Source organism: Mchenga conophoros, linkage group LG19 (assembly GCF_057382185.1).
Source record: "Mchenga conophoros isolate Kocher_MC1m ecotype Shallow Benthic linkage group LG19, M_conophoros_male_GT1.1, whole genome shotgun sequence".
Classification (NCBI taxonomy): domain Eukaryota; kingdom Metazoa; phylum Chordata; class Actinopteri; order Cichliformes; family Cichlidae; genus Mchenga; species Mchenga conophoros.
In genome coordinates this window covers 32,128,266-32,141,005 of record NC_140544.1, presented here as the reverse complement: position 1 = coordinate 32,141,005, position 12,740 = coordinate 32,128,266, and the positions used below count along the sequence as shown (strand labels likewise).

General features: G+C 40.2%; 1 protein-coding gene across 1 annotated transcript; it reads left to right on the top strand.

Moving 5' to 3' along the window:
* The first annotated feature begins 9,792 nt into the window (after nucleotides 1-9,792).
* Nucleotides 9,793-11,120, top strand: LOC146552711 (B2 bradykinin receptor-like). Its single transcript, XM_085257714.1, has one exon. It carries the CDS (start codon nucleotides 9,820-9,822, stop codon nucleotides 10,726-10,728), a length of 909 nt encoding a protein of 302 aa, XP_085113840.1. The 5' UTR covers nucleotides 9,793-9,819; the 3' UTR covers nucleotides 10,729-11,120.
* Nucleotides 11,121-12,740: the final 1,620 nt, after the last annotated feature.

The following is a 12,740-nucleotide window of genomic DNA, read 5'->3' as shown; positions in this document are numbered from 1 at the left end:
GTGTGATCTTAGAGAGAAGACGCTATAGCAGCTTCCATAACTTAAAAAACTTATTTTGCTAGAAGGGTTTTAAACTAAGTTGTCTGTTTGGGTTTTTGATTTGTTTTTCATTATTATATGATTGTGTTTCTGCCACTGACTCATATCATCCAAATAGGATTATTAGGGTTGTGGCTATCATACTAGGTGACTTACCTGGGAGCAGAGTGTGTAAATCTATGTGTAACCTGCATAAAGCTGACAGCTGCCCTCTGGGCAACTGTCTTCTTAAAATTTCTTTTTCTAAATTCTTGTACATGCAAATAGTGTTTGGTAATTCTGCAGCTACTGTATTAATACTTGTTGTCAATGAATAAAAAAATTAATTTCTACTCACCGTGTGACTTATTTATTCAAACAAATCACTACATAATTACGCTGTGTAAGAAAAATTGTGACGGTTTAATAAATCACATCATACATTTATGTATGAACCAGGAGATAAAAATCTCCTGGATCACCTGTTGAGAGAGAAAGAATAGAAAACAAGCAAAAAAACAAAGCAACATACTAAACACAACACCATCGCATTAATCTAGCTAAGTGTAAACAGCAGTAAATACTAAATATTGAATGTTGTTATGCAGCACGCAGGACAGACAGCGCACAATGTGCTTTGAAGTAGCATATCAAATTCATTTCAAGATACTGACTATATTTTTAAATGGTGCAATGGCAGACCTCCAGGCATTTTTGTCATGTGTATCTTAAAAAACACCTGTTAAAGGTGAACACCTGAAAGTTTTTCCAGGTCTTTCCTGCAGTCAAAATGAATCAGGATCTGTAGTTTAGAATAGACATGTCGTTAAAAGTCTCCTTCTTAATTAGCTCATGTTTTTACATTTTCTTCTTCACTGTTGTTTTTGGCTGCTCCCTTTAAGGGTCGCTATAATGGAAACCCAAAATCAAAGTCTGTGTATTCCAGATTTAAATTTGCAGTTTATCGAGGATCACTGAGCAGTCCTTACCTTTAAATCTAACCTCTTTCTTTCTCAAATGTTGTGCTTGTCTTCCTACGTGCCATCCAACGTGTGAAACCTGCTGTGAGGACAATTAAAGTGTGGCCAGAGGGGACGGACGCAGTGCTCCAGGACAGATTTAAAAACACATACTGGAATATGTTCACCCACACAGACCTGGACCAGTACGCCTCATCTGTACTGGATTACATCTCCAAAACCACAGACAGTGTCACCACCCAGAAACGGATCACCATGTACCCCAACCAGAAGCCTTGGATGAACCGGGATGTTAGTCTCCTCCTGAAGCCCCGCAACACTGCCTTTAGGTCAGGAGATGCACACGCCTACAGTACAGCCAAATTCAAATTCAAATTTTATTTGTCACACACACACAACCATACACAGTATGACATGCGGGTGAAATGCTTGTAGCTGTACAATGCCCGACCATTAAATAACAGAAGAAAAAGTTTTACAATATTTACAATTTACAGGTTACTACAAAATTTACAAATTTACAAATTAACTTAGGAATTTACAGTAAAGAATGTGCAAATTGCAGAAGAGATTATAAAGATTATAAATTATAGGAATTATAGGATTATAGGAAATGTGTGGTGGTGCATGTGGTGACGTGTGTGAGAGTCCAGTCTTATAGTGACGTGTGTGGGAGAGTCAGTCCTACACCTGTTCAGGGCCCGAATAGCCTGGGGGAAGAAGCTCCTCCTCATTCTCTCTGTTTTGGCCTTAAGGGAGCGGAAGCGCTTCCCAGACCTCAACAGTGAGAAGAGTCCATTGTTGGGATGGGAGAGGTCCATCATTATCTTCCTAGCTTTGGACTTGCACCGCTTGGTGTAGATGGACAGCAGGTCAGGGAGCTCTGATTGAATGATGCGTTCGGCTGAGCGCACCACCCTTTGCAGATCTCGTCTGTCCTGCTTGGTGCTGTTCCCAAACCAGGTGCAGGTGTTTGCCGTCAGGACGCTCTCGATGATGTAGGAGTAGAAGTTCTTGAGCACCTTCAGTGGCAGATGGAAGTCTCTAAGTCTTCTAAGAAGAAGAGATGCTGACGGGCTTTCTTAACCAGGGAGTTGATGTGGCAGGACCATGACAGGTCCTGAGTGATGTGGACACCCAGGTATCAGAAACTGTCCACTCTCTCCACTGGCGTGCCACTGATGATGAGGGGTTTGTAATTCCTCGCCTGCTTTGTAGTGAAGTCCACGATCAGCTCCTTAGTCTTGCTGATGTTTAGGAGGAGGTTATTCTCCTGGCACCAGGGCTCCAGGTGCCTAATCTCCTCCAGGTAGGCCGTCTCGATGTTGTCGGAGATCAGGCCCACAACAGCAGTGTCGTCAGCAAACTTGACAATGGAAGTGGTGTCTGATGTGGCTACACAGTCATAAGCAGAGGTGTGGACTCGAGTCACATGACTTGGACTCGAGTCAGACTCGAGTCATTAATTTTATGACTTTAGACTTGACTTGAAAAAATGTTCTAAGACTTGTGACTTGACTTGGACTTTTACACCAATGACCTGGGACTTGAATTGGACTTGAACCGGTTTACTTGAAAAGACTTGATATTCACCCCAAATATAAAATTTAACATGCATATTATATAGAGATTGAAAATGTGACGTCATTCAGGGGTAAAACCGCAAAGGATTCTGGGAACTCGTGGCAAGCGGTACTAGCGCACGCAGGCTTTCAATTGAAATCAGTCACACAGCGATAAAAAGAAACACAAAAATGGCAAGAAGCTGTTGTATTAATAACTGCAATAGCCGGTCGCATGACAGCCACGGGAAGCCGACGGGTAAAGAGATCGGTTGTTATCGGATTACGTCGTTGAAGAGAAATTGTTCGAGCCATGTTTCCGAAGTGACAAACAGGCGACGGATGGCCTGGATTGCAGCCATTCAAAGACCAAATATAACGTCCCAGAACACTCCAGCTCACAGGTTAGTCTGCTCCAAGCATTTACACGAAGGTCAGTGTTTTGTAGTAGTTAATACGTCATTTTTCTTAACATAATTGGTGATATAGGTTACAAAGCAAGTCTGGCGCTGAACAGAAATTGTCGCGCTATGCTCCTTTATTAATTGTGCATAAATAGTAAATTGTCCTGACACAATATTGCGTTTCGCTTCTGTTATTATGGTACATTGACAAAAAACGTATACTTTTATTCACAGGATAAAACAGGTTTTTTGTATCACTAATTGCCCAGTACGATTACAGCATACAATATTATTGTCACTGCTACATTTCTGTAACGCGTACCAGAAATTATTTCCACTACTAATTAATTACCGTTGAGCTCAAAGGTCCTATTAATAAATGGTTAATGAATGTGTATTTATGAAGACGATTTGTGAGACTGGTAAACTTATGATACGTACGATGGTCTTTCGTTCTACACGGTGCATTTCAAGGTCCTGCACCCATCCGGCGGTAAACTGTACCTGGGCTTGTTGCAGTGACCTGAAGTTACTAAACTTCACGAGTGTATGCACTCACTCCAAGAACCGTATAATTATAAATATGCATATAAATATGCTACGATGAGATAGCTGACTTCATCTAACTAGCAAATGTTGTCCAGGCTACGTTGGTGATACAGTTTTTTTTATGTGTATGATATTTTTGTCATGCGATTTTAAAGCCGGTCCTACAACCGCATCCAAGAATAACATGCAGCTTATCTCAGAACTGTCGGTGAAAATTATTCTTGGAGCTAGGTTTAATTGAGCTGCATTTTAAAGAGGTGCAATTTCACAATTTGTGTATATTTTCTAAGTTCACTATTTTGTCATGTGTTGAGAAAATACAGATTGAAAAAATAAAAGGTCTGATATTTACATTTAGCATAACTGCAACATTCTTTTTTCTTTTTTTTTTAAAGACTCGAAAGGACTTGAAATTCAAAGTTTCAGACTTGTGACTTGACTCGGACTTTTACACCAGTGACTTGAGACTCGACTCTGACTTGCCTGACATTACTTGAGACTTGACTTGAGACTTGAGGATAAAGACTTGAGACTTACTTGAGACTTGCAAAACAATGACTTGGTCCCACCTCTGGTCATAAGTGTACAGTGAGTACAGCAGGGGGCTTAAAACACAGCCCTGAGGCGCTCCAGTGCTGAGTGAGATGGAGGGGGAGACTTGTTTTCCCACCCTCACTAATTGGGGTCTGTCTGTGAGGAAGTTGAGGGTCCACTGACACAGTGATGAGCTGAGTCCTAGATCCGTCAACTTGGTGAAAAGCTTAGAGGGAATTATTGTGTTGAATGCTGAACTGTAGTCCACGAACAGCATCCTAACATAATTCCCTCTGCCAGTGTCCAGGTGACTCAGGGATGTGTGGAGCAGGTGAGATATGGCATCGTCTGTGGAACGATTAGTCCGGTAAGCAAACTGAAGTGAGTTGATGGTGGCAGGAAGTGAAGAAGCTAGGGCTAATCTAAAGAAGGGCATCAAAAAAGCCAAACACCATTACAAAAAGAAGGCAGAAGAACACTTCTCCAACTCCAACCCCCGACGCATGTGGCAAGGACTCCAGACCATTACAGACTACAGGACCACCAAACCCTCCCCCGCATCCTCTGATGTCTCCTTCCTCAACGAGCTCAACAACTTTTATGCTCGTTTTGAGCGAGGGAACCCCACAACCACAACCAAAACAGACATGACGCCAGACCACCAGCCTCTGACTCTCTCCCCCACCGATGTAGGAGCGGTGCTGAGCAGGATCAATGTCCACAAGGCTGCAGGTCCTGATGGCATCCCCGGGCGTGTTCTCAGAGCGTGTTCTGGGGAGCTTGCACGAGTGCTCACAGACATATTCAACCTGTCCTTGGTCCACGCTGTGGTACCGACCTGCTTCAAATCCACCTCCATCATCCCGATACCCAAAAACTCCAACCCATCTAGCTTCAATGACTACCGCCCAGTAGCACTCACCCCCATCATCACTAAGTGCTTAGAGCAGCTGGTCCTAGCACACTTGAAATCCTGTCTCCTCTCACACCTGGACAACAACAACACCTACGCCAGAATGCTGTTTATAGACTTCAGTTCAGCATTCAATACAATCCACCCTCACAACTCATCAGGAAACTGACAGACCTGGGCATCAGTTCCCTCATCTGCAAATGGTTACTGGACTTCCTGACCAACCGCCCCCAACATGTCCGGCTGGATAACCGCTGCTCATCTACAATCACGATGAACACCGGTGTACCACAAGGCTGTGTGATGAGCCCTTTCCTCTACTCCCTCTTCACCCACGACTGCAGACCTGCTGATGGTTCCAACACCATCGTTAAGTTTGCAGATGACACCACGGTGATTGGCCTCATCAGTGACAATGATGAGGCTGCCTACAGGGAGGAGGTGGATCGTCTGGCTGAGTGGTGCGACAGAAACAACCTGCTGCTTAACCACCGAGAAGACTAAGGAGCTCATCGTGGACTACAGGAGGAATGCTGACCCACATCCACCCATCCACATTAAGGGGACGGCTGTGGAGCGTGTGAGCAGCTTCAAGTTCCTGGGAGTCCACATCTCCGAGGATCTCATCTGGACGACCAACTGCTCCAAGCTGGTCAAGAAGGCTCACCAGCGCCTCTTCTTCTTGAGGACTCTGAGGAAGAACCACCTGTCCTCAGACATCCTGGTGAACTTCCATCACTGCACCATCAAGAGCATCCTGACCAACTGTATAACAGTCTGGTACGGGAACTGCTCTGCCTCGGACCGGAAGGCGTTGCAGAGGGTCATGAAAACTGCCCAGCGCCATCGCCGGAGCACCACTTCCTGCCATAAAGGACATCTACAGGAAGCGGTGTCTGAAAGGGGCTGGGAAAATCATCAAAGACCCCAGTCACCCATCACACGGACTCTTCACCCTCCTGCCCTCTGGGAGGCGCTACAGGAGCCTCCGGACTAAGACCACCAGGTACCGGAACAGCTTCTTCCCCACAGCTGTCAGACTCCTGAACTCTGCCTCCTGACATCTGGCCCACGTTAACACATGGACTGAACATACACACACCCAGAACCACCTACACACACACACAATGGACAACCGTACCCTCAAACACACAATAATAACATGGACTGAACCACCACTCACAAACACTAGCACTTTATATAGCCTCTGTAGGAATTATCCACATATCTCACTTATCTTAACTGCACTACTGTATAGTTCTGTGTAAATAATCATTCTGTACATACGATAATTTTTAATCCTACAACTGTTTAGAACTTGCATAGTTCACATTTCTGTATAACTGTATATCTCAGATTTCTGTATAGTTTTTTGTTTTTTTTTTTCATATTATATCCTGTTCATAGCCTGTACATAGCTTATACTCACTACAGCCTGTACATACTTATAGTTATAGAATATTCACAACATACTTCATACCGTGTACATTATAACATACCATAATAGACCCATTTCTGTAATATACTTACATATCTATACTATTGCTAATATATATTGTAATATATCTATATCACTAAAGCACTTCTGGATGGATGCAAACTGCATTTCGTTGCCCTGTACCTGTGCATGTGCAATGACAATAAAGTTGAATTCTATTCTATTCTATTCTCAGGGTAAAGTTATCTCTCACTCTTTCTCTCCCTGTGAAAGACAACAGCTGGGCCTTTAGCTAGCAACACACTGTGCGACACAGCATACAAACAGTTTGTGTGTTCGCTGTGTGTTGAGCTGATAGAATTTAAAATTACCCGCCACTTTATTTGCACATAAGTGAAGTTTTTTTTAAAGTCAATATTTCGAGATTAAAGTCAAAAATGGATTTTTAGAAAAAGCTCTAAATATGGAGATTACTGTTGCTATTTCAAGACAAACTGCCATGGCTGCTGTACCCTCTAAAAGTGCCATGTTTAGTTTGTTAGTGAGACAAACAGATCAACCGTCTTGTGATACATCTTTACTGCACGAGGCTGTGGCCATTGATCACCTTGCATCTGTCCATTACAAACCATTTCCTTTCATGCAAATCTACTCTTGCTGTAACCAATGAATCCTAGAAAATAAAAACTGGCCATGAATGCTTTCTAAACTGATGATAGCCTAAAATAAAGTGAAATACATTGAAAAAAATAATGTTTGTCACTGAAAGATGAATGCTGTGAAGTGCCATATATACCATCATCTAACAAAACTACTGAAAATATAAGCAAAACATCCAACTATCTGATGATCTGATAACAAGCATGCCACAGTTTAGAGAACCAAACACAGGTCTCGCCTATTATAAATATAATTTATACATACATAAATATATAAGTGAGGTGCGCCTAGACATCACTTTTTAAAGGAGTACCCTCAAACACTGTTATATAGAAATATATTTATCAATATAAATAAATATTGTCTGTCATCTTAAGTACCAAAGGAACAACTAATCTTCTGGGATCTGCAGCAGAAATTCATTTTTTGCATTTCCAACCATTTTCATGTGCAATGGTGCTCCTGTTTACGAGTGTATATATGTGTGGTGTGCTGTGTGAGCTTCTGGGCTGATAACAGATGGTCTTTCAGTGATATCCTATGCAAAGTGTCATCAGCTGTTATCAACACGAATGCGTTCTGCAGAAGATACTTCCTTGTTCAGGTTAGCATAGATCACATGTTGCACTGGTGCTTTCCTATGAGAGGAAGAGTAGGCATTTTTACACCAAACTGGGATGTCTGTTTGTGTGGGGTCTTTACTCTTCACGCATTCATCTACAGGAAGGTCAAAATTCACCCTCAGTCAAATGTTACTGAATGCACATTTAATCTCACAAAAGATCCATATCTAATGATGGAGAGGATGCTGATTATTTTTAGTTTTATCATCCCTGTTATCCTTCTGCACAGCATTAGAAAAGCTCTGAGAAACAGTCTAGCAGTGGGTTTAAACACTCAGAGAATTAAGCAGCTGTCATGTTTTGCAATTTTTCTTGGCTTATCTTGCGTCTTCTTCTTATAATTGAGCATTTTAGTTTGCTTTTCATTGCTGTTCTTGAGCTTTAGTTTAATTATTTATTTTAGGCTGAGCTTTGTTAGTGTGCCTGTGATTATTATTGCATTTCTGGGTTCTGTCAGAAATATCACTCCTTCTGGCGTTATTTCAGTTCCTCTGGTGTTTTACTGTCAAGTCCCCATCTTAATGTTAGGCTTTGCCCTGTTTTGTTGCTTCGTCTTTTTAATTTGGGTCTTTGGCCTCTTGTGGTCTATATTTTTTTACCTTTCCCGTTTGTGTCTAGATTCTGCTATGCCTTGTTATCTCCAGCTGTGCTGACTCTTCATGATTACTTTGTGTGTGTGTTGATTTTGTTCCTCATGTCTCGTATCTAGTTGTCTCTGTCATTATGTCTCCTCGTATCGTGCTCAGTCTGTCTTATCGCACCATTTTGGTTTGTATGTATTCTGGTTTGTCTGCTCCCTTTCATCAGTTCCTGTCTTTACTTTTAAAGTTTCTGTTTCTGCCCATGTCGTTTAGTTTTACTTACTTTCTCTGCCCTTTCCTATTTCCTGACTTACCTCAGCTCTGTTCTGTTCCCCACCTGTTTCACCTCCGTTCATCACATTTTGTGTACATGTTGTCTCTGACTTTCTTTGTTGGATCATCAGTATTATGGTGTTCTTACAGCAGAGTAAGTCCCGTATTGGTATTTTAATCGATAACGACAGCGTCTAACATGTTGCCATTAAGTTAATAAATGGAAAATTTTCTCTGTCCATAATAGGGTCATTTTTGTTAATAAAATCAACCCAGAGAAAAAAATGTTTAGAAGTAACTAAGGACTTCATTGAAGAGTCAAGGAAGTGGTCATAGACTGGGTGTGATGTCTCTCTTATCTGAAATCACTTGACTATCAGTTTAGTTTCTTCTTTAAATTAAGCATTTCAGAAAGAAGACTGTAGCAGAAGGTACTGAGAGAGTGTAGCTGGCTGTTTGCTCTTTTTCCATCAGGAGCACAGACTAATTTGCCTGCAAGATATGTAAACGCTTAATTTGGCTTGGAATTTACTTTCTTATGTCTTTACCTTTAGTTGGAATATTTGCAAGGTCTAAATCACTGTCCATCAGGAACAGTGTTTTTGACCTTTTGGCACTATCTTTATAAAAAAGGAAATTTCTTCAGTTTAACAGCTGCACAGGTTTTGGAAGCAGTGATGTTCTTAGGTGTACTGTAACGTGTCGACAAGTAGACTCCAGATTAACTGATTTTGTCTCAGCATGTTTGTCTCAGCATGTTTTGTGTTTTGATCAAATTCAGCCTCATGCAGTAAGAACGTTTATAGTAATGTATTCAACACAAACGAAAATGTATTTAATAAAGACTGCCCCCAAAAAATATAATAAATCTAAATTTTAATTCTTTTAAATTGTGTCCAAATGTGAGGATGGAAATACTAAACTTGTGAACTTGTTTTACGTAGCTGGTGCTCTAGCGATGATGCTGGAAAGCACGCTCAGCTCTAAATATGATGTAAAATGTGCATGGGTTATGCATGTTTTCTAATATGATGATGGTCTTTAAAACTTAATCAAATACTATATATCAATCCATTTTCTTCTGCTTATCCAATTCAAGTCGCTCGGGGTCTGAAGCCGGGTAGTTACATATCAGTCTTATTCAGAATTAGGTGTATCTATGTTTTCTGTCATCATAACAAATTATGTTAGAACAATACCAGTTAAAATTATATTTATGTTTTCTATTTTGGTATCCTTTATTTCACTCCAGCATCCCTGCCAACTTAATTCCTGACACTGAAGATGTCCGGAAACCAAAGCAACGCAAGTGAAGAGCATTGTTTTGTTTACAATGACTTCACTCTGGCTCCAGTTTATGTCATCTGCCTGCTTGCAATCATCTTTAATGCGTTTGTGCTGATGGTTTTCTGCCTCCACAAGAAGGCCTGCACTGTGACTGAGATCTACTTGAGCAACTTGACTGGAACTCATCTTGTTCTGATGTGCTGTTTGCCCTTCTGGACTGATGATGTAAGATTAAGCATTGACTGGCCTTTTGGTGAAAGCCTGTGCATGCTGGTAAAAGCTGGTGTGAGAATGCATTTATTTTGCAATATCTACTTTCTTGTTCTGGCTATCTTAGATTGTTATGTGGCACTGGTGCACCCACTTTTCCACGAGTTGATGAGCAGGCCATTTTATGCCAAACTGGGATGTCTGTTTGTGTGGAGTTTTGGTTTGGTCTTTGCTTTCCCCATATTCATCTACAGTAAGGTAAAATTGAACCCTCAGTCAAATATTACTGAATGTATAGTCGACTCCACTTCACTAGATCAATATCTGCTGTATGAGGTGAGAGACCTATTATTCAGCTTTATCATCCCTGTTATCATTATTTTGTTCTGTTCTGTCAGAATTATTACAATTCTGAGAAAAAAGCGAATGGGGTTTTTAAAACCTGAGAGAACAGAGCAGAAGACCACGACTCTCATCCTGGCAGTTGTACTGTCATGCCTGATCTGCAGGGTGATATTCTGCGTGAAAACACTTGTGTTCGAAAACCCTGACAGTCAGAAATGTCACATCATGCTGGAAATCATCGAGTTGGTCTGTGTGTGCTTAGCCTTCTTTGACACTGTCCTTAACCCCATTCTCTACATCATCATTGGAAAAAGCTTCCAGAACAGGACAAAGGAATTCTTCAAGCAGTGAAAAAAGCCTTAAAGGTAGAATAATTAAACTGGCAATTATTCATCCAAGCATTAGGAGCCTTTGTGTTCATATATATATTCTTACATTGGCAGCATAATGTGTGATCTTAGAGAGAAGACGCTATAGCAGCTTCCATAACTTAAAAAACTTATTTTGCTAGAAGGGTTTTAAACTAAGTTGTCTGTTTGGGTTTTTGATTTGTTTTTCATTATTATATGATTGTGTTTCTGCCACTGACTCATATCATCCAAATAGGATTATTAGGGTTGTGGCTATCATACTAGGTGACTTACCTGGGAGCAGAGTGTGTAAATCTATGTGTAACCTGCATAAAGCTGACAGCTACCCTCTGGGCAAATGTCTTCTTAAAATTTCTTTTTCTAAATTCTTGTACATGCAAATAGTGTTTGGTAATTCTGCAGCTACTGTATTAATACTTGTTGTCAATGAATAAAAAAATTAATTTCTACTCACCGTGTGACTTATTTATTCAAACAAATCACAACATAATTATGCTGTGTAAGAAAAATTGTGACGGTTTAATAAATCACATCATACATTTATGTATTCAACTCTCAAAGAACATATGAACAGAAAATATAAACATATAATAATCGTGTATTTTCTGTTTCTCATATGGATCACCCCATCTCAAATCAACGTGGGCCTTCTGCTCGACCATATCTGAATTGAATAAAAATGTTATGACTCAAAGTTTCAAAATATATAATGAACTTAAATGATTGCTGTGAATTTCTAGCCTTATATATCAAATTCATTTCTTTCTTTTGTTTTTTTTTGCCTGTCCCATTTGGTTCTTTAGCCTTCAGAATTGTTGTCTGAAGACCAACAAGGATACCCAATGGATTTATTTTGCCAAATGGATCATCATGGCATTGCCGTATTGGTCCATTTGATCGACCTTTGTTTTTATTATTTATTTTATTTTATTTTCAGTTGTTACAGACGGGACAGACATGAGTGAGGGATAGGAAAGGGAGAAAAAAAGAGAGGAAGGAAAAGAAAAACAGAAGGGAAGAGGGACAGTGAGAAAGGGGAAAAAAAATCTCCTGGATCACCTGTTGAGAGAGAAAGAATAGAAAACAAGCAAAAAAAACAAAGCAACATACTAAACACAACACCATCGCATTAATCTAGCTAAGTGTAAACAGCAGTAAATACTAAATATTGTTGTTGTTATGCAGCACGCAGGACAGACAGCACACAATGTGCTTTGAAGTAGCATATCAAATTCATTTCAAGATATTGACTATATTTTTAAAATGATGCACTGGCAGACATCCAGGCATTTTTGTCATGTTTCAACACAAATATCTTAAAAAACACCTGTTAAAGGTGAAAGCCTGAAAGTTTTTCCAGGTCTTTCCTGCAGTCAAAATGAATCAGGATCTGTAGTTTGGAATAGACATGTCGTTAAAAGTCTCCTGTGTATTTTAATCGATAACGACAGCGTCTAACATGTTGGCATTAAGTTAATAAATGGAAAATTTTCTCAGTCCATAATAGGGTCATTTTTGTTTATAAAATCAACCCAGAGAAAAAAATGTTTAGAAGTAACTAAGGACTTCAGTGAAGAGTAAAGGAAGTGGTCATAGACTGGGTGTGATGTCTCTCTTATCTGAAATCACTTGACTATCAGTTTAGTTTCTTCTTTAAATTAAGCATTTCAGAAAGAAGACTGTAGCAGAAGGTACTGAGAGAGTGTAGCTGGCTGTTTGCTCTTTTTCCATTAGGAGCACAGACCAATTTGCCTGCAAGATATGTCTTTACCTTTAGTTGGAATATTTGCAAGGTCTAAATCACTGTCCATCAGGAACAGTGTTTTTGACTTTTTGGCACTATCTGTATAAAAAAGGAAATTTCTTCAGTTTAACAGCTGCACAGGTTTTGGAAGCAGTGATGTTCTTAGGTGTACTGTAACGTGTCGACAAGTAGACGGCAGATTAACTGATTTTGTCTCAGCATGTTTTGTGTTTTGATCAAATTCAGCC

Bases quoted from the DNA above. Each gene is read 5' to 3' on its own strand.
- LOC146552711 (XM_085257714.1), top strand. From the start codon at position 9,820: ATGTCCGGAAACCAAAGCAACGCAAGTGAAGAGCATTGTTTTGTTTAC.